The 27,800-nt window shown below is 44.2% G+C and overlaps 2 protein-coding genes across 11 annotated transcripts in view; one reads left to right on the plus strand and one right to left on the minus strand.

The window, feature by feature from the left end:
- Window positions 1–19,869, plus strand: part of fancc (FA complementation group C) — a 29,880-nt gene extending 10,011 nt beyond the window's left edge. The window contains exons 5-17 of one of the 2 annotated variants that reach the window (XM_019878054.1): window positions 2,144–2,251; window positions 2,334–2,398; window positions 3,319–3,483; window positions 4,284–4,443; window positions 7,199–7,254; window positions 7,380–7,479; window positions 8,851–8,920; window positions 10,521–10,617; window positions 11,470–11,647; window positions 11,833–12,036; window positions 12,980–13,200; window positions 14,100–14,183; window positions 19,858–19,869. In XM_019878054.1, the coding sequence (XP_019733613.1) occupies window positions 2,144–2,251; window positions 2,334–2,398; window positions 3,319–3,483; window positions 4,284–4,443; window positions 7,199–7,254; window positions 7,380–7,479; window positions 8,851–8,920; window positions 10,521–10,617; window positions 11,470–11,647; window positions 11,833–12,036; window positions 12,980–13,200; window positions 14,100–14,103 (1,428 nt within the window). In that variant the 3' untranslated portion in view covers window positions 14,104–14,183; window positions 19,858–19,869. Of the gene's footprint in view, window positions 1–2,143; window positions 2,252–2,333; window positions 2,399–3,318; window positions 3,484–4,283; window positions 4,444–7,198; window positions 7,255–7,379; window positions 7,480–8,850; window positions 8,921–10,520; window positions 10,618–11,469; window positions 11,648–11,832; window positions 12,165–12,979; window positions 13,201–14,099; window positions 14,184–19,857 lie in introns of those variants that run through there. The other variant, XM_019878055.1, reaches the window with a different exon arrangement.
- The window catches only part of aopep (aminopeptidase O (putative)), an 88,259-nt gene that overhangs the window by 2,148 nt on the left and 58,311 nt on the right, over window positions 1–27,800 (minus strand). For 6 of the 9 annotated variants that reach the window (XM_019878044.1, XM_019878043.1, XM_019878045.1 and 3 more), the window contains 4 exons: window positions 26,260–26,376; window positions 20,468–20,554; window positions 20,226–20,378; window positions 15,628–15,864 (listed from right to left, as the gene is read on the minus strand). In XM_019878044.1, coding sequence (XP_019733603.1) covers window positions 20,238–20,378; window positions 20,468–20,554; window positions 26,260–26,376 — 345 coding nt within the window. In that variant the 3' untranslated portion in view covers window positions 15,628–15,864; window positions 20,226–20,237. Of the gene's footprint in view, window positions 1–15,627; window positions 15,865–20,225; window positions 20,379–20,467; window positions 20,555–26,259; window positions 26,377–27,800 lie in introns of those variants that run through there. The other 3 variants (XM_019878052.1, XM_019878049.1, XM_019878041.1) reach the window with 2 other exon arrangements.

The following is a 27,800-nucleotide window of genomic DNA, read 5'->3' on the forward strand; positions in this document are numbered from 1 at the left end:
AAAGGTTTGGAGCATGGAATATACAGGCTCGTTCGGGTTTTCTAGGAAGTGACTTCCAAAGTAGCCCTTTTTCATGACCAATAAGACGTTGTTGTGTATTTAAAATGCCTTTTGGTCAGACTTTGGTCCGCGTTGTTTGTTCTCCTTGAGCGATTTCCCGCGTCAGCATATTTTGGCCTTTTCATTTTGTTTCAACGGCGTGCGCCTGTCATCGCCACATCTTAGCGCTCTGGCTGTTTGAAGCCGGCTGTGTCCTGCCCCGTGCAAGTGGACCACACAGTGACGCCTGGAGCATAGCGGGGTCTTTGAGGAGATGATGAATTAAATGTGAGAGTGTTATATTAGAGGGCTGGTGATTGCTCTTCTTTCAAGGGGTTTCTTTTAGTGACTCAAGCAGTGTGAACCACAGACGGTCCCCGGAGCCCCTGTGGTTGCTTTCCAGTGTTCAAACATAGCTCTGACTCTTAGCTCACACTGGCTGTAATACTTTGTGTGTTTTGGAAATCATTCGGGCTCCATCAACGATTCACTTCTGTTTTGCCACGTCCCTTTTTATTACTTCCTATTTAAAATGAATTTCTTCAAAGATCTACTTGATGTCCGCCCAAACTGTGCTCCGGCTTGATGCAAAAAATGCATACCAGTATTTTCGCAGAGCCTCAAATGTGGAATAAGTCTTCCTGAAGTCATACCGTTTGGCATTCTATTGAAGTTACCCATCTGAAGTTGCTCCAAACTTAAACTGATGCAAATCTAGCGGTGCTTCAGAATTCGTCAAAAGGCTTAACTCCCAAGTGTATTTTTGACGGAGAATACAAGTTTCTGTCATGGCCGCCGAGTACAATATGCTGGAGCTAAAGACGATCTATGTAAAGAGTCTCGCCTCCCAGGCACAAACGCTACGCCGATCCTCCCGTCAATCGAATGCAAGCGGATCCTGCACCTGACTGTGGTCGATCTCAAATGTTCAACCGTACTATGAATTTTTGAATTAACCTTACAAATCTGTATATCCTTCTCTTATGAGTTTGGGCTGTTCAACTATTGCCAATACAATGTACTTTTATACAACATAATTTGACTCAAAACATTGGCCGCGCAGCAATTGGTTTGTCTTTCATCGCCGGCGACTCCCGCCCTTTTTTGTTCTATTCCGAAGGAGCCAGCGAGTCACTCCAGTTGGCCGTCATTGTTGTCTAAGCGGGCTTCCTTCGCCATTCTCCCTCCGTCAATCCGAGCGAGCGGCTCGCAGGGTGCTCACATGGTAGTGATTGGGGTTTGTTTTGTGAGGCGACGCGGAGGGTATAACCACGCGGCTCCGCCAACAACGCGGCAGTGACTCGCCGTGTGGCATTCCAACTATTCTTCTTGTCTTGCTTTTTCAGTCCCCGCGATCCTCTTTTGTCTCCCGCAAACATCCGCAGAGTCTGCTCTTTGTGGTGGGCTCGTTACCGCGGTCCGTTAAAGTCACAATATGGAGCAAAATCTGAGGCCCTTTTGTCAAAGCGCCTTTTCTAAACAAGTCCGTTACTTTAATGTGGTGCCACAGAAATGGTTACATCAGGCAAACCAAACCTCTTGAAATCTAACCCAAAATGTTGTTTATGAATAATTTGACCACTGAGTACTGCACTCTTATTTTGCTGTTCTTCCAGCTTTTAGTAAAATGCGTAATTGTATGGAAGAAACCACCATAAAAAAAATAAAAAAATCTACCGCCATGAAAAGCAGAGTCCAGAAGCCTCTTGAGTGAACATTTTTATCTCATCAGTCTCGTTATTTCTTCCCTTGGCCCTTTATTATCATCATCACCGTCAGCATTTTTCACAGTCAAGAATCATTTGAGTTTATTGTTTTCGTTTTAGGTGTGTGTTTGTGTGTGTGTGTGAGAGATGAGGCCCCTTAAAGTCCTTTGTAACAAAGAATACCCACATCTAAAGGTCCTTCCTTCTCATATGTTGTCCATACATTCTTACCTCCTGGAATGCCTTCTTTTTTTTTTTTTAATGTTCCAGCTCATGTCTTTGAAGCAATGCCAACAGAATCGTCCTCAATTAGCTTTCATGATCCTAACGATCGTTGCTGTAAGCATCAAGCGGCAATAACCTGCTGCTTCCATATTGTGTTGCCCCGACTTCCACAGAAACTGTTGTGTCAACTTACCACCGAAGAGGACGAATCGCCATCGGATTTTTTGCTCAAACATTTAGACTTGTCGCCAACGCGGTACCATAACCAAGTCCTCCGAAAGGTATTGCTTCTCACTGATTATCCTGGCCTGCTGAATGCATTGTGATACAATGAAACAGAATGATACTTTGACCACTCTTCAGGTGGTGGCACGGTTGCAGGAAGACGTCAGAAAAAGCTGCAATTCATTGGGACACGTAAATGAGAGGTGAGGCAAAATAGTTACAAGACCCTGTGAAGTGAATTCGGAGATTGCTTTCAAAATACGTTACAAAAGTTACTTTGAAGAGAATTACTGAAAATGTGCAAAGAAAGAACTATATACTGTAGTACTCAAAAGTGGAGCTGGTGCGTTAAAAAACTGTTTTCACCATTTCGTTTTTCCTGATTTTCTCCTGAGTCCGCCCACCCCCACTGTATAAAAACTTCAGTGGTTATCCGCGCAGTTACTTGTGTTACTATAACTCGGCCAAAGCCCGTGAGCTCATAAGCTCACGGCCCTCATTGTGGCATAAAAAAAAAAACCCTTCAGCATGTGGCCATGTGGGCAAGTTGCTCGATGAAGTAGCACCCACTATTCAGTGTCATGCGTTCATAAGACACACCCACAACATTCGTGGAAAATGCGTAATAAATGTTTATCAGTGTTTTTGGGAGAAAAAAAAAATACACAACATTACAGTGTACACAGCAAGAGGTGCAGGGTTCGATTCCGGCTCCTCCCTTTATGAAGTTTGCATGTTCTCCCCGTGCCGGCGTGGGTTTTCTTCGGGTACTCTGGTTTCCTCCCACATTCCAAAAAGATGCATGACATGTTAATGGAACACTCTAAATTGTCTCTATAGGTGTGATTGTGCGCGAAAGGTTGTTTGTCTAAGTATGCCCTGCGATTAGCTGGCAACCAGTTCAGGGTGTACCCCGCCGACTGCCCGAAGACAGCTGGGATAGGCTGCAACACGCCCGCGGCCCTTGTGAGGATAAGCGGATTAGAAAATGGAAGGATGGATGGATGGATAATGTTCAATATATATCAATATGGACTGACATGAATTACTTCTATTGTGATCCACTTTTCGACCGTATCGCCCAGCTCTCGTACATCCCCTGAATGAAAGCCTTTGTGTGCAGGTGTTCATGTGATAGGATTGTGTCCACATGCGTGGCTTGCGTTCCCCTGGTGACTTGCCCCGAGGTCGCTCCTCTTCTTGGAGCCTTGCTGCAGCGTCCACTCACATGTGCGCAAGCAACTCTCACCAATGACTTCTTGGATGCTGTGAGCTCTGCCTATCGCAGGTATTCCAACTTGCACATCGCAGGTGTGCATAAGAAGTATTTATGCGATTTTAATTTGAGTCACCTGAAATTGTACCTTTTTTTTCTCAAAAAAACATGTTTTCATCATATTTCAACTTCATTCACATAAAAAAAAAAAAGTTTTTTTTATCTTTGTTATATTGAAACTCCTGTCATGCTTTTAATCATAGTAGTCTTACTTTATCTGGTAAAAAAATGAAAAGTTAAGAGCATCTTAATAATAAAAACCATCTTTATTGACTTAAAAATGACAATTTGCCATCACCTCGATATACCTGCACTTCATTTACCGTTTAAAAATGTGCCAAATATTTTGACTCGATCCTTGTCAAGTTACAACTTTAGTCTCTTAAAATTCTAACTTGAAACCAAAAATGGCGTCTTTGTATTTTGATCCTTCATATTTCTCATAGGCTCTGATGTTTTGACAAAATTTCTGTGTCTCTTAATCAGTTGGTTATTTAATCACTGTTTGGACTTGGCCTCTTCTTCCCCCGCCGAATTGTAATAACGTAGTTCGTGTGCCTTTTGCAACGGTGCTTGGCACATGTTGCTTTTTATATTCCTCGTATTCTTCTAGGAGCAATCAATGTTAAGTGTGTTGTGTATATCAGGACACAAATCATCGGCTCTAATTTCTTTGCTTGACTCTCTGATTGCATTGTTTTTAGAAAGTATCCAAAGCCGAGCCTCCACATCTGGTTAGCAGATGGTTTCCCTTACAATGTGATACAATGCGATGTGACACAATAGATATAACTTGATTCCCCCCCAAACAGCGGTTCCTTGTCACTGGAAAATCAGGCTGTCGTGGCCCTGTGGTGTCACAGCCTGCCCAGCCTGGAGGAGGCGATGCTCGGTCTGCTGGAGTCCACCGGCTTCGCTGACACGCCGCTGTCACCGCAGCAGCTCGAGCAGCAAATAGCGCAGTCACTTCTGGTTGGTGTGCTCCACCGCACTGTCAAATGACTATTAAACAAACGGGACAGTTGCCACTTTATATTCCCACCCCCCCTCCCCCCCACTGCCCCCATTTGCGCCAATGCGTAATATAGCGTCATGGTAGAATTAAGAGGCCATCGTACTCATCTGCCCTCAATTAGAGTCTCACATCTAATTTCATTATTGTAATATTAGATTTATTTTTTAAAGAACATTTGAAAGATTTCCACAGATTATTTTTTTTCCCCCCTTTGCCGTTGGTGGATTTGTCCAGAGTGTGTCTCACATCATCTGGCCAGCTCCAAACTGCATCTCACATCATTTGGCGAGCACAGTCACAGTCTTTATTGTGCGGGTTAAATTGTTTGAGTCTCCGCAGCCCATCCTCCCTCCAACCCCCCGCCACCATCCCCTTTCACAGAGCGTAAAGTAACGCCCAGGTTTGTCGAGCGACAAAGTCATTTATCATATGATGATGATTAAGTTAATGAAGAAAGTTGTGTTGCGAGACAAAGTACAAGTCTGTCCGACACAAATAGCATCACAATTCTGTTTGTTCAAAATCTTGGCTGCCACACACTGAAGACTACAGCGAAAAGACAAAAACAAACTCCCAAAAAACAAAAACAAAAAAAACGGTGAATTTACTAAAAAAGTTTGAAAGTCATAATTTTAGCTTCACGATTCCCACACAAACATCCAGTAGATGCAACAGGCTAAGACCAGCAGCCGCTTGAAATATTCTTTCTTTGCCATTCTTTATTCTTGTTAAATTGATGTTTTTTTCACCAAACATTGCAACTTTATAGAGTTAAGTTTCTTGTACTACAATAGCGTGACATTGGTACACACAGAAAAATTTGGCAGCCATCTCGCCTTGCTCAAGTTTTTTTTGTCGGTGGTGTCACTGCTATTTTCCAACAGTGATGGTCCACTTGAGCTGTTGTGAGCTGCCTAACAATGCACACTTTTTGCAATTTCAGGTTCTGAAGCCATAAAATGAGATAGACGACTAACACGGCCCTGAGAAATGTTCTATATCCGCCTGTTGATTGCACTCTCTGACCATCTCATGTTCACACGAATCAGGGCTGACGGCAAGAAGGTGGACGCATTTTCTGTATGCATTAGGGAGAGATTGAAACGGCAATCTGTTGTTTATGTCCGGATGAGATTTGTTTATGCTTTCATCCTTCTCTGATTTACCTCTTGTGTGTGTGTGTGTGTGTGTGTTTTTTTTATCACCTTGGTATACACACACATGCACACACGTCTTCAGTGGACATACTTTGTTTATGTTCTTCCATCTGGTGTAGTGTGTCAGTCGTTAAGAGTGGAGGAGGCAAGCGTTGAGGTTTCACTTCGCCTTAAGGTTGTGTTTGGATGTCATATGTGCACACACATGTGCAAAGGCAAAGAAAAAAAATAGTTGACCGACTTGGCTCTCTCTTTGTGCATTCAAACAAAGAAGTCTGACATTAGGTTGGGCATTTATCGTTTGGACTTGTGCCGGCCACCTCCCCGTGATCTATAAGGACTCAAGCCCAATAACAATAAACTGTTTCCGACCGCCGAAGCAAGAGAAAGAAAGAAAGAGGAAAAAAAAAAGAAAACAGGATGTTTGTTGCGTGCCATAATTGAGCCTCCTTCAAGTGTTAGCGGTAAGGTAATGGAGGCGGACACTGAAAGGCCCATCTGTTTCAAATAGCGGGAGCCGTGGCCCGGCGTGCATACTGGCGTGCAAAGCAAACTGCAAATACATCCGTACACTTTGATGCATGGACACATTATTGCAGTCCACATACTTATTTAACACGCAAGCTGTTTTTGCTTGCAAGGGTCATCGTTTTTTTTTACAAGAAACAGCCGGAGAATGAATGAAATGTGGAGATGTAATACCATCGGGAATCCACTTGGTGCCGCTGTTTACTAAAAGAAACCCCTTGAACCCATCTGATAACTGTCTATCCGAGGATATTGATGCACGCTTATCTTTAGAAGGGAAACACTGGAACAAGCTCCTTTGCATTTCACAGTCGATACAATGTCATTACTTACAAGTGTGTAATTTGGGTATACGGTCTTGCTCGTAATATTGCTAGTTTAACTCTGTAGAATCATTACTTTTCCATAATCTCCAAATACCACCTGCTTGGGATAAGATAATAAAGGACATTTTATTTTCTCGTGATATATATATATATTGTAATGTGTCATTATTCTCAAGAAATTCCGAGTGTATTGTTTCATATCTTAACTTGATATATTTTTTCTTTTGCTCAATGAATTAATTTCTGTAATCATTTGTAATTACCGGATAAAGTACTTTAACTGTATCTTGTAAGTTACACCTTCATCGGGTGAAAAAAATGACAAAATGAAACCCTTCCCGTAATATTACTGCTTTGTTTTTTTGATTATGAAAAGTAAATTGTGTTTTTGCGCCTACATGTGATAAATGTGCTCCGATCCCGTTGTCTGTGTGAGAGCACATGTTCAAGTGTTGGTTCTTCATGAAAATGTCGATGCATATTTAAACACGGGATGGGGTTGGGGGGTTGGGGGCGCAGTACAGCTGTTTAGCGTTTGCGCTCGGACGTTTTTCAAACGCCTTCAATCTAAAACACGTGAAGCGCTTTTCAATCGATGGGTATTTTCGGGAAAAACGAAACGGGACTCGAATTTGGGCACAAGTTGATCTGGAGGGACATCTTGTGGTGCGGGCCCATAACGCCCTTTGCCTGTTTTCCAGCCTCAGGCCTGCGCTCAACATTGCTCCATCTTCTTGGTGGCGAGTGACATCTTCAGGTGAGTCCCACTTTTTGTCATTCGTTGTTGGATATGCGGGGGAGTGCCTTGATTTACGTCGCTACCACTTCAGCGTTATTCCTCTCCTTGTTTTGGGCCGACTTGGGTGCGATTTGTGTTGGCAGGTCCATCCTCAAGAAACAGGAGGATCGCCCGTGCGTGAGGGATCTCATCCAAAGCTTTACCAGCTGCTTCTATCGGGAACTGACACTCTTACCGGCACAGGTACTGGATACTTTATTCCATTTTTAATTACATTTTTTAAAAAAACATTCATTTCTCTAAAGTTTGGCATGAATGATCACTCATATTGGCCTGCATCAGCAATGTATTGTATTTTTTTTTTTTTTACTATGCAATAGTCAGTGTTTATCTCGCAAAAGTATACTTTTTTTCCTTCACTAATATTACGGCTTTATTCTAATAATCCGAAATGATTCTTGTAATATTTCAACTTCATTCTCGGGAGTTCTCCTCTTGTAATACTGTATGGCAGGGGTGTCAAGCTCATTTTTTGTCGCGGGCCACTTCGGAATTACGGCTTCCATCGAAGGGCCGGTGCAAAATCTCAATGTTATTTATTAGCCATGACAATTTGACACTTCGGTACAGATTTCAGCAACAATCATGATAGTTGACACACATGATTTGCTCCTGCGGGCCACATAAAATGACATGGGGGGCCGGATCTGGGGCCCCCGGGCCTTGACTTTTGACACCTGTGCTGTATGGCTTTCTTTAGTGAAGTCAAAGTAAACGCTTCTCCTGTAATATTATGAAAATACAGTAAAACAATGTTTTATTTACGTACAACACTTTGTTGCAGTGATCTATAAATACATTTGAGCTCTAGCTACTAAAATAATTTCATATTATTACTAATATTGCAACTTGATGTATTATAATTTGTTTTCCCTCTTCATGTTATGTTATTTATTTAACATTTCCCCTCCATACATTATGACTGAATCTAGTGCAATAAATGTTTTCCTTGCATAGTTGTCCACTTTAACCGTCCGACCCCTAATTTTAATTTTATTTCTTAAAATATTTCCCCGTCACTCATTTTAAAACTTTATCATGTATGTTTATTTTTCGCTTTTTAAGAGTATGACTATAATACTTTTTCCAAACTATATTCTTATCATACTTGGAATGCCACCTGGCATAAATTAGTGAATGTGAATTGCATTACAATGACAGTTTTGGAATTGAATGTTCAGCTAACAAAAACTCCCTGGCCTCAATATTAGCTCCACACATTTAATGCACGCTCTCAAATCGCTCCCATAACTTTTGATTGTCACAATGTTTATTTTTGTATTGGTGTAGAATTCCATGAAACGCGACTTGAGCGCCGCTCTTGGATTGCCTTTCTTTCTTCGAGGAGCAAATAGTTGGAAACACTAGATGGCAGTGGCAGCCTACTCAACAGATGTCGTCTTGCCGGCTGCTGTCACACTATACAAAAAAAAACTAACCTATTACACGCTTCGTTACAACATGCCACGCAACCTCAACATCATCTATGCGTCACTTGTCATTGGCAGAGTGCCACTCATTCATTCACACTTTTTTTTTTTTGTGCCACTTCAGAACCCTTTGAAGGCCTTCTTCCCTCACTCCCCCCCGAATCTGCTGCTTCCGCTCTTGACACAGCCTCCAGGTCAGTGTGTGTGTGTGTGTGTGTGTGTGTGTCTAATCTCTCAACACACAATACCTTGTATTGTCCAGACTAGACGTAGCTTCCTGCTACGCAATGAATGAATACTTGTTTCGCCAATCAATATTAGTTAATAACGGTGACGATTGCTCTCACATGATGTACAGTCAGTGTCAATCATCAGTCATTGAAAGTATTCAGCATGGGCGCAACCCGCTTCCTCACAAGCACAAGCCACCTCTTGTGCGCTCATCAGTCAAAACATTAGCTATACCTTCGCAATCAATACAAAAGCTGCAGTTCCCCCTTTATATCGGTATTGCTTGTGAGACGCTGTCAAAAACACATATACAAAAATGACAACACTGGCAAGGCGCTGCTGTAGGTCACAGCTCACGCCCAGGCGCTCACATGCAGACCAACCAACTCTAGCTCCCGACTTTACTCATTAGGCCACAGGCCAACATCAAATTCGACGCAGGGTTCCCACAGATCCCTAAAATGTCTTATCGGCATTTAATCCATGAATCTAAAAATCAGGCCATAATTTGTCATTAAAATGTATGAAAATGTCAACACGTGACAAGTACTTTTTTGGGGGGATCAAAGATTGTAAATGTAAGGGTCTGACCGATTCATCGGCAAGCCGATAGGGAAGGAAACTAGAGAGAACGTGCACAGAGATGTTCCGATGCAGATTCGATACCAGATCTCCTGAAGGTGAAGTGGATGTAAAAACAAGCGCTTCACCGTGCTGCCCCCTTTCCTAAATAATATTCATCCGTCCATTTATTTTCTCTTGCACTTATCCTGATTAAAGTGGAGGGTGAGCTGGAGCCTGTCCGTGCTCACTTTAGCTAGACTGGTTGCCTGCCAATCTCTTCTCACCCAGCGATTCTCAAAGTAGTCGTACGCTGGCTCCCTCTAGTGGTACGTGACAGAATCACTACCTAAGTACGCTGTTTTTGTTGTATTTACCTTTTTAGTACATTTGTGTTTCATTTTCAAAAGTTGTTTGTTTTTAAACTTTTTGGTATATATAATTTTTTTTTTAAAAATTTGCAGTACATTTTCAATTGGATTGTTATTTATGGACAATTTTTCAATTTCCTCAGCGCGGTTGACTTTCAAAATGTGCCGTTTATACAGAACAACAAGCTTGGAAAAAGTTGGCGGCTCCCGCAGGGAGTATGAAAAGAGCTGTTATGAAATCCACAACTGTCAATAATGTTGCTTTTAACATTTTAATGGGAAATAATATGAAAATAACATATCCTACTGAGAGATGGTCCAAAATATGGGAGCGCCGCTACTTCTTGGTTCCACTCCACTGTAAACTACAATCACAATCAATAAACATGAACTTAGGTCTCTTTGTCAGGACAAAATAGTTGCTCCACTTAAAAAGTGTGACTTTTCCTAAACTGTAAAGTCGTCTCGTTTGTGGAGAGCCAAGTTGTTTTTTTTTTTTAAATTAGGGACATTTTTCCTCGAGTATAACTCGCCACGTTGCAGGTTTTTCAGCATTTAATTGAGTGTAAAAGTGCAGATTTGAGTGCTGTGTGTGTGTGCGTGCATGTGTGCACCGGTGTGTCCTTTGCAGAGGCGTCTGGGGAGGCTCGCAGACGTCACTTGAACTGGCTCAGCGACTCATTACACAGACTGACAGAGGGGGAAGAGGAGGCAGGTGGCAGTGGCAGGTTGGACACTTTATCTTCTCTTCTCTTAATTTCTCTCATCTGCTTCATTTGGGTTGGTCAGTGGGCTTTAGTCAACATTTCTGTGCATCATTTATTTAATTTTTTTTAATGTATATCGTGCCTAGATAAGTTCAGTGCCGAACAAGTGCAGTCCACATGTTTACATGTCATTTAACGAATTATGAAAAGCCACAGATTGAGTTTGCATTGTTGTTGTCATTTGGTTTTGGACTTCCCGACTTATATTTCTGGCACGCCTGTTTGATGGAATTTTTGCGAAATTGTCGTTGAGAATGCTTAAAAGACTGCAAGACAAAGGGTGAAGTAAATAATACCACGCGATGAATAAACCGTCTTTCATATTGACATCTATTGATTCCCCAACACAACAATTCGTATCAGCATCTCGTTCATGTTATTTTTCAGCTAATATTTTGCAGGTCATGTCCGCGAGCAAGAGACTGACGTCAGTCACACTCGCCGCCGCGCGTTGACGTCAGTTAGGAAAAGCGGAGTCGCGTTCATTTGAGGCAGTGCTGTCCTTCGCCGTGTCGGAAAAGAAGCACCTTTTTAACTCTCGATGATGTCATCCAACCAAGGTTAAGAAAAGTTAGCAATGAAGGCTTACGAGATCGGACTTTCCCCAAGAGGCCCGCGGCTTATCGTCCTTTATTTTACGGCAACACTTGAAATACAGATTAATTTGGCGCGTGTTTGTTCAAAAAAAAAATAATACATAGGAAGTGGACCTTAAATAAACTAAAACTACAATCTCGATATTGAGGAAGAAATACTGCCTTTAGATGATGTTCAGACACCATGATCTCACGTAATCTGATGTCATCTCTCTAGCGATGGTGTTGGCGTCGTATTTGAGGCCTGGTTCGTGCTGGTCCAGTGTTCCCACTGGGTGCACGAGGCCCTCCGGTTGCTGGCCACCACTGAGGCCCGAGACTGCCACCCACTGTTGTGGCTGCTGACCTTTTACCACCACCCCACCAACAGGGGGCACCACAGAAATCAACAACTGGTAATGTTGTCTTCCCCAAACAGTATCCTCAGTGTGTGTGTGTGTGTGTGTGTGTGTGTGTGTGTGTGTGTGTGTGTGTGTAATAGAAAAATATTCACAATTTTCCGAGTTAGATTATGCTATCAATCTTTAAAATATTCTTTTTTTTTTCAATCTAAAGCCGTCGTTTGTGGCCGTCTTTCCAGGTATGCGTGCGACAAGTCTGGGAGCAGATGCGCATCCTTTTCTCAGCCGCTCATCTCGATCCCGCGGAGCCGCTCGGTGCTTTGCTGTCCGTCATCTCGACGGGCGCTCGGCGGCCATCGCCGTCATTGATCCTCGGCTTGGTGGTCAACTGCGCCGTTTTCTCCCGCCAGTCGCACGAGGTCTCCGCACGCATCGTGCGCACGGTGAGGTGGCCGCCATGCAAATAGGTTGTCCGCCCACTGAGGTGGAAAGGGGAGAAGTGGCAGTAAAACAGGCCAAAAATCCAGATGTCAGAGGGCAGGGTTCTAACAGACAGTTAATCTTATTCAAGGTAAGGATCTTTGATACCTGCCGACTTCCATACTTTGCTTCCTTCCTGCTTTTGAGACCATCCATGTCACCATCCCTCCCGACCTTCTTCCTTTTCTGCCTTCCATCTTTCTTTCCTTCATTCTTTTTATGCCTTCTTCCATCCTTCCACACGCTCAATTCAGCACCCTTCCCGACTTTCCTTTTTTCCAATTCAACCTTCATCTTTTCTTCTTTCCTTCCGTTTACATCAGCCCGCCTTCATTCCTTTCGTTGTTTCAGCACCTCCCTTTTTTTTTTTATTCATGCCATCCCTCCACCCACTCTACCTTCTTTCCTACTGTCCGGCCGGCCTCTCATTAGTCGACTTTCTTTTTGCGTCTGTCCTTCTTTTATACATTCTTCTCCCACTCCCTCTTATTTCTTTCTAACTACATCCCCACTTTCCTTTTATGCCAACCTTCATCCTTCTAAATTGCCTTCTTTTTATACCCTCTGGCCTCTGTCCAATCAATCAAACTTCCTTCCTTCATCTTTCTTTCCACCTTTCCTTTGTTTCATAGCATCCCTCCACCCACTCTTTACTTCCTTCCTTTCACATCCCTCCCTAACTTCCTGTCCTTCATTCCTTCCTTCTTCAATCTCCCCTTCCTTTCTTCCGTGTCCCCTTTCATACCATTCTTCCACCCTCTGTGGAAATAGAGCATAGCGAGTTGCGGATGCTAATCTTATGTTACAGTGAGACAAGTGTGCCATTTGTGTGTCTCCATGTGATAATACCTGCCAAGCTGTCGAATGAGTTTGCATATGATTAGGCATGTGTGCGCACGGCACCAGGTGGCGGCTGCGTCCGGTTCGGTCAGTGAAGCGTTACGCGTGCTGAGCCTGCTGGAGCGTCGGCTCAGTACGGGAAGCGGCAGCGGCCCCTCGTCGAGCGACACCCATGCGGCATCTGTCAGGATCCATCGGCTTCAGAACGCGCTCGCCACCCCTGCGCTCCCACCGCGGCAACTGAACCTCCCTCAAGCGGGAGACACCCACCTCTCACACACACCCAGGTGCGACCCCACATGCACAGGCACACACACATGCTGGATGGTAACGCACCCCGGTGAGTTCGGTTTCAGTTCAGGGTCTGCTTCATGAGCAACGTTAGCATCGTTAATGAAGGCCATGCTCAGGATGGGAGTCTAAATAACACACGTGAGGACACAAACACACACGCGCGGCATACAAGGACGGTGGAGCAGTGAGCAGTCTGTCTGAAATGAATACATGTCAAACTTATGATTGAGAAGAAGCTCGGGCAATATCCAAGCTATGCCGTTACTATCCATGCAAAAAAAAGAAAAAAGTGATTGTAAAAAGTGCTTAAAAATGATCCGCCTTTTTTTCTTGTAATATTCAACAATGACTATTTTCTGGGAACATTGAAACTTTGTTCTATTAACAATCTTCCATTACAGTATTTTGTGGCTGTCTTGCTTTCGATATTAATTTTCTCGTAGTGTTCCCACTTTTTTCTCCTTCACAACTTACCCTAATTCTCTGCTGCTACTATGCATAATTAAGTATTGATTAAATTGGAGTGCAACTTATTCCTCATTGTTTAAATGTTGAACCATCATTTGAAGAAACTAAGATCTATTATTATTGCATGATGACCTTGTCTGTGCTTCCCACATTCTTATTCACATTGTGCTGTATCTGTTACATGAGGTCATGTGTTATGTATGAAAACACCTGAATGAATTTCCAGTATAAACTCTTCACAGCCTGATTGGAGGTCTAGACTAAACACAGCCCAAAGACACGGATCAAGTTCTTCTCTCCCATTTTTATTTCAGCCGTTAAAAAAAAAAAAAAAAAACAAGTGACATTTTCAAGCATGACGATGAAGTAGCGTCTATTGTTCAAAGTTGACGTTTCTTTTTTCTTTGAAACGTTTCCTCTTCAGTTAGGAGGCCACGGCCACAACGTCGGACCGCCCCAAACATTCCGAGTGGTCGCCACAACTTGTTCCACCCTCGTGTGACCTCTTGTTTGCGTCTGTCCTTCTTTTATACATTCTTCTCCCACTCCCTCTTATTTCTTTCTAACTACATCCCCACTTTCCTTTTATGCCAACCTTCATCCTTCTAAATTGCCTTCTTTTTATACCCTCTGGCCTCTGTCCAATCAATCAAACTTCCTTCCTTCATCTTTCTTTCCACCTTTCCTTTGTTTCATAGCATCCCTCCACCCACTCTTTACTTCCTTCCTTTCACATCCCTCCCTAACTTCCTGTCCTTCATTCCTTCCTTCTTCAATCTCCCCTTCCTTTCTTCCGTGTCCCCTTTCATACCATTCTTCCACCCTCTGTGGAAATAGAGCATAGCGAGTTGCGGATGCTAATCTTATGTTACAGTGAGACAAGTGTGCCATTTGTGTGTCTCCATGTGATAATACCTGCCAAGCTGTCGAATGAGTTTGCATATGATTAGGCATGTGTGCGCACGGCACCAGGTGGCGGCTGCGTCCGGTTCGGTCAGTGAAGCGTTACGCGTGCTGAGCCTGCTGGAGCGTCGGCTCAGTACGGGAAGCGGCAGCGGCCCCTCGTCGAGCGACACCCATGCGGCATCTGTCAGGATCCATCGGCTTCAGAACGCGCTCGCCACCCCTGCGCTCCCACCGCGGCAACTGAACCTCCCTCAAGCGGGAGACACCCACCTCTCACACACACCCAGGTGCGACCCCACATGCACAGGCACACACACATGCTGGATGGTAACGCACCCCGGTGAGTTCGGTTTCAGTTCAGGGTCTGCTTCATGAGCAACGTTAGCATCGTTAATGAAGGCCATGCTCAGGATGGGAGTCTAAATAACACACGTGAGGACACAAACACACACGCGCGGCATACAAGGACGGTGGAGCAGTGAGCAGTCTGTCTGAAATGAATACATGTCAAACTTATGATTGAGAAGAAGCTCGGGCAATATCCAAGCTATGCCGTTACTATCCATGCAAAAAAAAGAAAAAAGTGATTGTAAAAAGTGCTTAAAAATGATCCGCCTTTTTTTCTTGTAATATTCAACAATGACTATTTTCTGGGAACATTGAAACTTTGTTCTATTAACAATCTTCCATTACAGTATTTTGTGGCTGTCTTGCTTTCGATATTAATTTTCTCGTAGTGTTCCCACTTTTTTCTCCTTCACAACTTACCCTAATTCTCTGCTGCTACTATGCATAATTAAGTATTGATTAAATTGGAGTGCAACTTATTCCTCATTGTTTAAATGTTGAACCATCATTTGAAGAAACTAAGATCTATTATTATTGCATGATGACCTTGTCTGTGCTTCCCACATTCTTATTCACATTGTGCTGTATCTGTTACATGAGGTCATGTGTTATGTATGAAAACACCTGAATGAATTTCCAGTATAAACTCTTCACAGCCTGATTGGAGGTCTAGACTAAACACAGCCCAAAGACACGGATCAAGTTCTTCTCTCCCATTTTTATTTCAGCCGTTAAAAAAAAAAAAAAAAAACAAGTGACATTTTCAAGCATGACGATGAAGTAGCGTCTATTGTTCAAAGTTGACGTTTCTTTTTTCTTTGAAACGTTTCCTCTTCAGTTAGGAGGCCACGGCCACAACGTCGGACCGCCCCAAACATTCCGAGTGGTCGCCACAACTTGTTCCACCCTCGTGTGACCTCTTGGTTGTCAGCAGCCTTGGAGAAGAGAGAGAAAGTGGAATGGCCATTATGGAGCTGGAGCTACAAGAAACACTCAACAGGAGAGGGTACGGGACTTTTACATACTCTCTGTTGGACATATTGTAAATAAGAATAAAACATTCTGAAGTGATCAGCTTCACATTGATGACATCTTTGCAACTCACTCACAATAACATTCAGTCATGGGTTGATTTTATGCTGACAATTCGGAACAACAATAAAAAGTGCCCAAAGTTTGGTAAAGGCCAAACAAACGAAGCAAAAAGAAATACAAACTGCCTGTAGAAAATATAGATGTAAAATAAAAATGAATTCAAACAAAATGCAGTAATATTCCAAAAATGAGGACGGAAAATTGTATTTTTAAAAATGCAATAAAATTATGAGAAATGAATATAAAAAAAAACTAATGCCTGAAAAAAATACATAAATACATTTTTAAAATGCTTGGAAATAAATGAAATTAAAAAAAAAAAGATGCCTGGGAAAAAAAGTAAAATTACCTAAAACGTAAAAACATTTGAAAAAAAAAACACGAAAGAATTAAAATGTTGATTATATTGTGATATATTGACAAAAATAATGCTTGAAAAAAATACAATATTAGTACAAAAGTCTTAAAAATAATGAATAAAACACACACCCAAAAAATCATGAGAAATAATGCTAAAAAATGTATATAAAGTACATAAACCGATATACATGTTTTAACTTTTTTTAAATAAAAAGCTTGGGAGGAAAAAAATGAAAAGACCAAAAAAAAAAAAAACAATGCTTGAATAATGTCACCGAAGAACAAATTGAAATTAAAAAAAATGATTGGAAAATAATGCATTTTACATTAAAAAAAAAAGATACAGATGCTTTACATTAAAAAAAAAAAAAAAAAAAAGATTCTAAGCAACTTCTGCATCCACTTCTCCATTCACAAGACTGTTGTTGACGAGTGGACCGGACGCCTGTTCCTGCTGAACTGAGCCAGTGGTTGCGTAGGACTGATTATCAGCTCAGTAGGCACAGGAGGCCGAGCCCATTTCTTGCTGCCTATCACTCATGCTACATTTTACGATATGATTCATGTCTGGGGGTCCTTCTAGCTGTTACTGGATCATTGCAGTTTGTGAAAGGTGAAGCCAACTCTTTTTAAAGACCTCAATTATACCCTTGGCTGAATGGTTACCCCCCCCCCCCAAAAAAAGGGTGGGGGTGGGGGGCATAAACCATCCCAACATCATAAACAAAAAACTTCACGCCATAAATCCATCAAATGCTTTTCCACTATCAACAGTTGATGAAGAGAATCCTTTCTGGTCTTGCGCCATTAGGCCGTCATAAATCACCGGGGCTTCTACAGTTTCGACTGTCATATGGCCGTTGCTCTCTTTAACGGCCCGTTGATGGCCATTTGTCTTTTAATAGGCCCTAAATATAGGTGGACTGATGACACGCTCGACACGGACCTCATTCCTAATTCACACATCCGTCCTGGCCGAGACGGATGGCGCCCTCGACTGCGCGCGTCACTCGAATGTGCTATATAAGGACGCCGCATGCATGCCCCTTCATCAACGCGTGAATTAGTCAGGAGTTGATGGGAAGGCCCTTTCCGGGTCTTTCGTCTCTTTTCTCCTGTCTCGTGGGCAATGTTCTCCTCAGGTGCAGAACTTAGCCACTGTGAACAAAGAGGAAAGCAATCACTGTTCACCAATCAGCTAAGCTCTGCGCCTGCCCGGAGACGACACACACACGCGTGACCTGCGTACATCGCCGACGCCAGCTTCCCTAATCACGGTCAACTCCTCGCACTCCTCTGGATAATCATGTCTTCTTCAGTTGGAGACTGTGTCTGAGTGTGGTTGCCATGGTAGCCGGCCGCTCGGGTCAGGGCTGTGTGGTAATCCCTGGCAATGTGATTTTCATCATAAGTCACAAATCAGCACGCCAGGAACCCCCACAGCCCAGACAGGAGGCATCACGACACAGTTTTGCGCCTCACTATTTGCCGCTCAAAAATCCAAACTTTCCCCGGTGGATGTGAAATGGACCGGGCGGGGCGGGGGGGTTAAAGGTGTAGATCTTTCCTTTCATTGGCCACGCTCTGCTAACCAGGCGATATGCCTCTCATTAAGCGGATCAAGAGGGATTCCAAAGGCATGCGGCGCTCGGAGGGAATGCTGGGACGGGGAGACCACCCGTCTTCCCTTTTAAAGGCTTTGAAGAAGAAGAAAAAAAAAAAAGCCCTGATAGACGGACGGACGTGTTTTCAAAGCTCGCTCTGATCTCAACAAGCAACACTTGGAGAAAAAGAGCCAAGTTGTAAAAACAAAAACAACTCCAAAAAACACTTCATGCAGCCAGGGAGTAGAGTCATCCATCATCTTAATTGGCCAGAGGCCCGGACCACTCGGGTGCACTTTTGTTTTCACAAACTGTAGAGTTTTTTTTTTTTGGGTGAGGGGGTCATACATTATCTCAAACCCTCCGACATAACTGCTACCAAGTCTTGTCGCGAGGGGGTTGTCCACAAATGAGCTTTTTGGCCTTGGGTGACGACATACAAGGAGGTTCTCGGTAAACGTGGGTAAGTTAGCGGTTTCAAGGTATACCGCGGTTCCAAAACTGCTCAAACTGACGAGACTTTTCCTCAAGTTGACAAAGTCACCTCTGTTGGGAATCGCGGCAAATTTTGAGGTTCTGCACAGAGTGCTGAACTGGTTTACGCAACGTTTTAAGAAAAACGTCAGTGGCGTACTGCTTGTCATTTTGCACTGATCATCAGTGGCCTGGGATGGAAAGCACCTGTGAAGAAAAATAAAAGGCGTCCTTTCTGCCCTGATGATGGCTACAGAAATGGCGATTGTTGTTGTCCCTCAATCCACCTGAGATTTCAAACCCATCGAAACTGTGAGGCAGACGTGCTAACCGGTACGGCGCCGTGCTGTGCTATTATAGGTCATCCTTCAACAAAGTGCTCCCGTCAACTGGAAAAAAGGGATAGCATCAAAGTTTTTGTACCTGGAACAATTTGGACCTTTGGCACAAACAGTTCCAATGGAGTCCGATCACAATCACAAGCAGGTGCTACACTACGTCAGGGACAAAGAAGGAAAAGATGGAGTGACGTATGAAGACAAGCTGGGCAATTACAAATGAGCAAATGTCAAGACTTCATCCTGAGCGATTTATCAGGATACAGCCAGATGCACAAAAAGCTTTTTCACATCCTGGGCAGTGAGCTGTCTGGTCTAGTGTGTGCGTGTGTGTGTGTGTGTGTGTGTGTGTGTGTGAGATAAAGGATAAAAGCAGTCTCATGGTGGTGAGCTACGTGAAATAGGATTTTGAGCTGGAAATCAGTCACTCAGGTTAATGTGGCCCTGTGTTGAAAGCAGCATATCAAGGTCACCCCCACAGAAGCCTTGAATGAAAATATTTTCCCCCGAGCAAAGACGTTGACAAATCTTATATATGCTCCACGGACAGAAGTATTGGGACACGTTAGCATGACAGCTACCTGCGGGGAAAATGTCGACAATAAGTTGCAAAGGGCTTGACACTGGACGTTTTGCTCAGGAATTCACGAAAAATTGGACAATGTCCATGAGAATGAATGAGAAATAACTGCAAATTAAAAGGGGTACGTACGCCGTTGAAAAGCTTGTGTCTGGTCTGATTTGACGAGTGAAATTGCAGCCACACACACATGTCAGAGGACATTTCGGGGTTAAGGCTATAAAAAAATGACACCCGCTCATCCACTCCGCTCCGATCTGCTTTCTCTTTCCGCATTCCCAAATTCCTTCTCTGACAAACGCATCCCGGCGGCGCTATCGTGAGTGCATGGGAAAGGCCCCCCCATTCCTCAGACTGAAAATATGCACATGCACACACACACAGGCGCGCGCACAGCGGGATCCGGAGGAATGTGTCAGCGTCGGACGAGACGTGACTCTCGAGTGGAGTGGCAGACTACCTATCGCGAGCGTTAAGGACATGTCAGCACGTCTTCAACATGACGACGCATACCTCTGTCAAAGCCTAAACGTATGTACTCTATATCGCATGCGAACTCAATGCGCAAACACATTTTGTGACCTCTGTGACACTTGAAGAATTGCTACAGAGTACCTCAGATTGCTCCTGTTTTGAGTGCTGCTAAAGTATTTGGACAGTTGTCATAATCGTCAATAGAAGCGTTGACCAAATACTTCTGAACTGGACATTGTATCAAAAAGTGTCGAGAGGAAGTTTTACGACATCACAGCGGCTATGAAATCAATAGATAGGATGATCGCGGATGATTTGTGAATCCAGGTGAGCCACGTGAACGTCAGAAGCGACGAAGGGTAAGAACAGACCTCTCTTAGCCGTCAGAGCACCATCTCCTCCACCACCCTGCGTGCCGACTGGTCCATTTCCTCCCCGGCCAACGAGAGGCAGCGACGAGCCAGAGCCTGCTGCTCGGCGTCCTCCTGAACCATCAGCTCGCCGTACAGATACACACCCATAGCCTGTAGGCACACACGCACACACACACATACTGATGGTAGAACTACGTACACCCGTTTACCTGACGTCCGTTGTGTAATGTGTCCTTTACTTGATCGTGAAGCAAGAAGCGCTCCACGTCGCCGTAAGCGTTGACGTGTTTGTGTTTGACCACCAGCTCGCACCAACGATGGCGCACCTGGATGTCACAAAATAGGGAAAATCCAACCGGGGTTAATAGCAAAACACGCGAACACATTCCTGCATGTTGTTCTTCATTTGTCAGAGGCTATAAGAAGTCAGGAGCCCCGGGAAAGTTAATCACATCGCACTGGAAGCTGTTACGATACCCGCCACATATGATAATTCATATTGTGGGGGCGGCATGGTAGCGGTTGGGGGGTTCAACGCCCGGCCAATGTGACCATGTCGAAAGCGTCCTTGAGCAAGATACTGAACCCCTCCACCGAGTTGCTCCTGATGCTGCGTCATCAGTAGGTAAATGAGGTAATAGAGTTCGACGCTTTGAGTACCGAAGGTAGAAAAGTGAAAGTCCATTTAGCAAGACTTATCACCTCATCGGGCCCCTTTTTTTTCTAAGTCCTGGTCTCCTTGAAGTCCCAAAAAACAAGCGAGCGAAGGTGCGAGGCAGAGCTCGGCTCCAACGCTTGGCGGGCGGCCACGAAAACACTTTAAATGGAGCTGACGGCTCATCTGTGCTGGCTGAAGGCCCGAGCGCGTATTTTGGCTCCGGTCCTGACCCGCCGCGGTCCAGACGTGACGTTGTGCAAGGGAAGGTACGCGCGTGATCTCGTCAAGGTCGGAGCGCAACCTGATTTTTGAAGATGGTCCTCAAGAAGGGAGGAGGGCTTGATTGAATAAACCTGATGCTTGACCACTCCTAAACAACGAGATGGACTTTGGAGGACAAACATTCCGGAGCTGCTTTTCCAAACGCTTAGAAACGGCTTGCCTCCATTTGGGAACTAAACCCCCGAAAGGTTGCGCGCATCACTCGGAAAGCGACAAACCGTGAAGCGACAATTGAAATGAATTAGGCTGCAATTAGGCTACATGAAGTGAAATGACGCGACATTGAGGGGAACGGTCAGCCAAGGCCCTCGAAATGTTGTGTACTGGTCAATATGTCTTATTATTTATGTACGATTGTTGACGTCTGTGTGGATGCTTTTTTATTTATTTATTTTTTTGTCTTCTATCAGGGTAAACATAGCCCGATCGGGGATCTGTCACTGGAAAATGAAATTGGATTTGGCCATTTGGACGTGCTGTGCAGTGATAAGTCGACACATTTCAACCGACACCAAAGGACTGTTGCAAAAAAAAAAAAAAAAAAAAAAAAAAGGCGGGGTTCGTTGAGCGCAAGAACTGAAGCGCCCACCGAACTGATTCCCATAAAACATTTTTAGTGGTTTAGGGGAATTGGGATGGAACGAAAAACTCATTCAATTTTTATGTGGATCTCCCTCTGCTTTTAATAGCAATTTGACCTTGATAGAGGTCAGCGCTCTAACAGGGAAGATGGTTAAACGTAATCATGCTATGCTCCACTTGGGGGGCTCATCGCTTTACAACAACCCTGACACATGCGGTCAAGGTTAAGAATGGTGCCCGATGAACCAGTTGCGCAGTGGACGAAGAAAACGTCGTGCCAAAGGCTCAGTTATCATCGGAGTTTAGAATTTTTTTTATCTAAGGCCTGGAAGTCTGACGTTTCTCGAAGACGCTTCTGACCAAAGTCAACAAAGGCCAGATGATCCTCTCCTGAAAGATTTGCATACAAATAGTTATTGCAGTTGACTGCAGTTGGTTGAGGACAATTCCAGCGTGTTTTTTTTCAATAGAAACGATGGTGTTTCGGGGGACTGGAATGGATTTCAACTCATTTCAACAGAGAAAACGAATTTGGTCTACTCAAGGACAAGTCAACGTAAGACGGTACCGCGAAAGTTGTTCAAGGAAAGCCGAAAGGTCACCTCACAAGACATTTTGTCCTTTGCCGCAAACCTTTGCTTTGTTCCAATTGTTAATTGTTGCTTCCAAGAATAAAGTTGGCGCTCCATTGCCAAGGTAACATGGCGAGCGTGAGAAATCAGCGCGGCGGTGCGAAGGCGTGGGCGAAGACACGCGCCGTTTCCCCCGCCGACTGCCGTTTGGAGGCCCGTTGTGCCGCCTTGCGTTCAACCCGTCGTCGCGCTCACACGCACCACCCCCCTGGCAGCTGTTGCCTTGGCTGGCTTACATTCCGAGGGAGAGCCTTGGGGCACAGCAGCTGCATGGAGTTCATGCTCTCAGTTTTGTTTCTTTCAAATTTGACTTCGTCCTCTCTGAGGCACCCCCTCTTGCTCTGACAGTATAACATTCCTCCGTTTATTAGTGACCGCCCCCGCCGCCCCTCGCAACTGATACTACGCAACTTGCAGTACGAAAGACTCACGCCACATACCTCCACGCTGTCGACGTCGTAGTGTGACTAAAGCGCGTGAGAATGTGCGCTAGCATGAACAGGAACATTCAATTGTCTGCCTTCATTTTTTTCACTCTCATTTAAGTACTTTTTAAAAAGTCCAGTGGACACCCTGAGTAGGTAAACGCGGCATGACACATGGTGTCATCAGTCATAGTCAAGTTAATGACACCCAACTCGTGGCACCACCTGTTATTTTTTTTTTATTTATTTAGCTGCAGAGGGATAAAACTGAATAGCGATTAATTGCTTCTATTAGAGTCGGGGGGGGGGCACCATTTGAGGAAATGCACTGTTGATACAGTGTGGGGACTAAAAAAAAAATTGCTCTTGAAATCTTTTGGGGGCTTTAACAAAAACAAAACTCAACAAATTCTGCAAACGCAGGTGCTATCCTGACTAAAATGCAGACGAAAAGTCACCCAGTAAGCGCCCGCTAAAATGATACAAAGAAATAACTCACCCTCCACCTTCTGTGACATTCATTAATGGGTAACGTGGTGGGATCATCTTTTATGACATGCCGGACAAAAAAATGTCTCACGGAGCCATGATGTAAATGACAGGTGTCAAAGTCAAGGCCCGGGGGCCAGATCTGGCCCGTCACATCATTTGATGTGGCCCGCGAAAGCAAATCAAGCATGTCAAGTTCCATGACGCTTGCTAACGTCTGAACCAAAATGTTCATATGTAATCCACAATAACAGTCATTATTCTTGACTTTGGATTTTAAAACTAGTTATTCATCAATTTGTTGTACGCTCTGTCTGAAATATGTGGAGGGAATTAAACGTTTACATGGTTTCCCAAAATTCATAACGGCCCTCCAAAGGGAACCATAACTACGACGTGGCCCCCGACAAAAACAAGTTTGACACCCGTGATGTAAATGAACAGGAAGTCCGCCAGTTTGGTTGAAAGACTGGATCTTTTGTTGGCAATTTGAATTTTAAACCTGCAAATCAATCGGATTTGCAGATTTCCACGTCACAGGCTAATTACAGGGTGTCTTCGCTCTTTCCAAGTCGGAAGGCGCCATAGTCTCTCTCTCTCAAACATGTCAACACAGTAGTAAAGTCGTGATTGCTGTTAGCATTTGGGTTAATAACACTTTCGGAATACAAAACAATCGCATAAAAAGCACGGCAGTAACCGAGCATATCTTGTTGTGCTGCGTCACCGCATTTTTACGCTGCTGCGCAAAATTGTTCATCATGCGCCATTAGTAAACTCGCATTTTAGAAACAGATGCTTTCGATGCAATGGACTGACACGGCCTTTGATGCATATTAAGAACAAAAAAAGACATTTTTAACAACCCCCCCCCCACACACACACACACGCAAGCTGGACATCACATGGGACGAAAGGAAGCAGGGCAAAGTCACGCAGCAGGTCTCCTACATGCGGACACATGCTCCACTCCCATGCATGCATATGCGCGGTCACTCACAGCGTCCCCGCGGGCAGGCAAATTTGCGGGCAGCCGCCCCGATTTCCTTTTGCCCGCGGCGACTGAAAGCAAAGCTTTGCACGCGACGCTCAACGCTCGCGGACGACTTCACGCGTTTAGAACTAAAACAGATGCTGGGTGAGTGAACTTTTCCAGCACCTTTTCACTTTGAATCCAGCTGCTGTAACAAAAATGAAGAACACCGTGTACCGATGTGTACCACTTTGTGGGCATATGATTATAAAGACATGCTTGCTCGAGGCTTTTGTTTTGACACAATAAAGATGTGTTCCCGAGCCTGAAACGTAAAGTGTACATTATCTTTAAGACAAGAAACTTTAGCACCCGAAATGTACACGTGGAATTTAATGTCTATTTTACTTTCAATCCAGCCAGCGGAATCCTTCTCGGTTCTTATTGTAAGTTAATCACTCTGGCTACAGTATGTGGTAGTGCTTTTGTTTTGGATATTTATTTTGAGCATGAAATAATCAACAACAACCAACAGGCAAAAATAGACAATAAGCACTTAACCTGATTTTTCCCTGCTCAAAACGAGGCCTTTAAAGAATTACATTTTATAGAAAGGATAGCTTCCGTCGTTCCTCATTAAATAGAAAACGTCAACACCCGGACCTGATGTAACCTGAAAAAAATAATAAAAATGGCGGCCGCTCGTCTGTCCTACTATGTGACAAAACAAGCATACACTTCCAAAAAGTAAGACTTGAAGGTAAAATGGTCTTGTACGGAGAAGATGCAGAAGAAGCACACCTAGAATGAATCCATGTTGATGATGAACGTACTTCTTCGGATGAGAAATGTGCCTTGAGAAAGGTGTGTGCGCGTCTGTGTGTGTGTGTTTGTCTAAGTGTTTTTCCATGCACCACCATGAGCATAATGGCCCTGTGTATTTTTAGTACACACTCAAGGTTTTTCCTGGAAACTCTAGAGTACGACTCTCCTCCTGTGTGCCGGGAAGTTGGGCTAAGCGTCGAGATCCAGCACCCGGGGCCAAATTTTAAGTGGGCCGAGGACAAGGACTAAAAGGCTGAAAAGGCCTTAACGATGCGGTTTAGCTTATTTTCACTCGACGACCCTGGCTGACTTTGAATTGTTGAAATTGGAAGTTTTCCCAAAAGAAATAATGCAAAGTGAATTCATTAGCTGAATAAATAAACCTCAATTAAGTGTACTGGCTTAACATCGTTAATTGTCATACATGAGAAAAGAGAACTTCACGACTGAGTAAAACAACTAAAATAAAGTACAAATAGTCAGGCACATTATGGAGAGGGAACGTGTAAGTGTTTTACAGGGATTGCTGGAATGAATAAGCAGCAACGTTCTTGCGCTTTGTGCTTTTGTCAGGAAGTACCGCTGAAGAAACTTTTGCTTCTCTGTGAAAAGGTTCTGTTGGTTCGCTTTGAGCCTGCTATATTTCTAATAGCATCTGTTCGGTAAAATCAAATACTTTGTGAATGGTACCGCCGTATTGATGGTTTTGGAACTTTGGTTTGACTTTTTTCGGCGTACTTCCCCCCCCGCCTTCAAATTGAACAACTTTCAGCCCGTTCTACCAATGACATCGTGTCCCTAATGCTGTGACCGGCAGTTGCGGCAGAGAACAAACTGAGACAAGTAAAGCACACATACACAAACATTTTGTTAATAGCGCCATTAAGGAACTTTGTGCAGCACTAAAAAAAAAAACATGACGTGCATACTTGTGGGATTTTACTCAGTAATGGCAGCCATAAAGAGGAGAGTTGCTATTACGGGGAGAATTTACTACACATTACTCAGCGCCGTAGAAGCCGGGTCGGGAGGCGAGAGGAGACTTTGCACTCGTTATTCTCAGAGACGGCGCGTGTGTGTGTGTGCGTGTGTGTGTGTGTGTGTGTGCGTGTGTGTGTGTGTGTGTGTGTGTGTGTGTGTGTGTGTGCGCGTGCTTGTAGCTTACCTCAGCGTCTTGATTGTGCAGGTCGTAGGCGCGAGCCAGAATGCGCATGGTGGATGTGCTCAACTTGGCTTCTTCTAAGAGGAGCTCCAAAAGCAACACAAGCTGCTCTGTGGTCACCTGCGGACAAAAAGAAATAAAATAATGATGATAATAATAATGCATCACATTAATAGCGTGACCCGCCAAAAAAATGAGACTATACTGTGCATGAATGCCACTTCGAGCTCCTCAAGTCATCCGAATTTTGCATATTACATATTTGAAACCCCATTTTCATTTCGCAGCATTTCCCGGAAGTTTCATTTTGCGCGCGGCCGAGAGACAGAACGCATCAATATAAGTCAATTAAAGCGCGCGTTTCGAAGGCAAGAAGCATGGAGATAATAAAAGTGAGCTGAACGCGGTAATGAAATAAATATGCTAAACTGAGCGCATCCTTTGCAACTGGGGGAAGATTAGGAAAAAGAGGCAGAAACGGAGTGTAAAGAGAAGGAATTAAGAAAGCAATAAAGTGTCATATTTTAATAAAGCCGAAGGAGCGAGTCGACTAAATGCTGCTTCTGAAGAGCAAAGGCAGCAGAGAAAAACCTCTTCAGAAAGACAAAACGCTTGGACTTCTTTTCTTTTGCGTGTGTGTGTGTGTGTGTGTGTGTGTGTGTGTGTGTATTTGTGTGTGTGTGTGTGTGTGTGTGTGTGTGTGATGACAAACATCACAAGGGACACCGACAAGTCAGCGGTGGATTGAAGAGATTATTCTGGCATTGGATGTGGGCTGCGATGGGCCACAGTGATTGAGACTCCGAAAGGGGAGGGGCGGGGCGGGAGGTGGGGGGCGGGGGCGCTCTCAAGTCTCAGAAACACCTTCCCTGTGGGACTGAATGGCTCAGGCCTCTATAGAGGCTCATGTGAAAGTAAGTGTGAGAGAGTGAAGAGCAACCGGGGAGAAGACAGGAAGTGGATGCTCTCGTGCGACATACTCCGCATCCATCCTTCCATTATCCATCCATTTTCTATCGCAAGTCACAGGGCACATTTATGGTGGCAAAACAAGCATTCACACTCACATTCACACATTCAATGAACTTAAAAAAAAAAAAAAAACCTACAATGAGGGAGGAAGCCTGTAAAAAAAAAATGGAGGCAACATGTAACACACCACGCCCGAAAGCCAGAGCCGAGATTCGAACCCAGAGCCTCAGTGAGGCAGGTGTGCTAACCACGATCTCACCCGTGATGGGCAAAGAGAACTCCGGAAAGTACAACTCATCCGATCTTCTTCATCTTTATTAATAACGGTTGATAACAACCATTAAGGGTTCTTCAGAGCGTGAACAAGATTGGTGACCCAGTCCTCTCTGTCACATCCCCGGTACTTTGCACACTCCTCATCACAAGGGACACCGACAAGTCAGCGGTGGATTGAAGAGATTATTCTGGCATTGGATGTGGGCTGCGATGGGCCACAGTGATTGAGACTCCGAAAGGGGAGGGGCGGGGCGGGAGGGGGGGGGGGGGGGGGCGCTCAACACGAGGCCACAGCT

Source organism: Hippocampus comes, unplaced genomic scaffold (genome assembly GCF_001891065.2).
Source record: "Hippocampus comes isolate QL1 unplaced genomic scaffold, H_comes_QL1_v1.1 scaffold13, whole genome shotgun sequence".
In the NCBI taxonomy this organism is placed as follows: domain Eukaryota; kingdom Metazoa; phylum Chordata; class Actinopteri; order Syngnathiformes; family Syngnathidae; genus Hippocampus; species Hippocampus comes.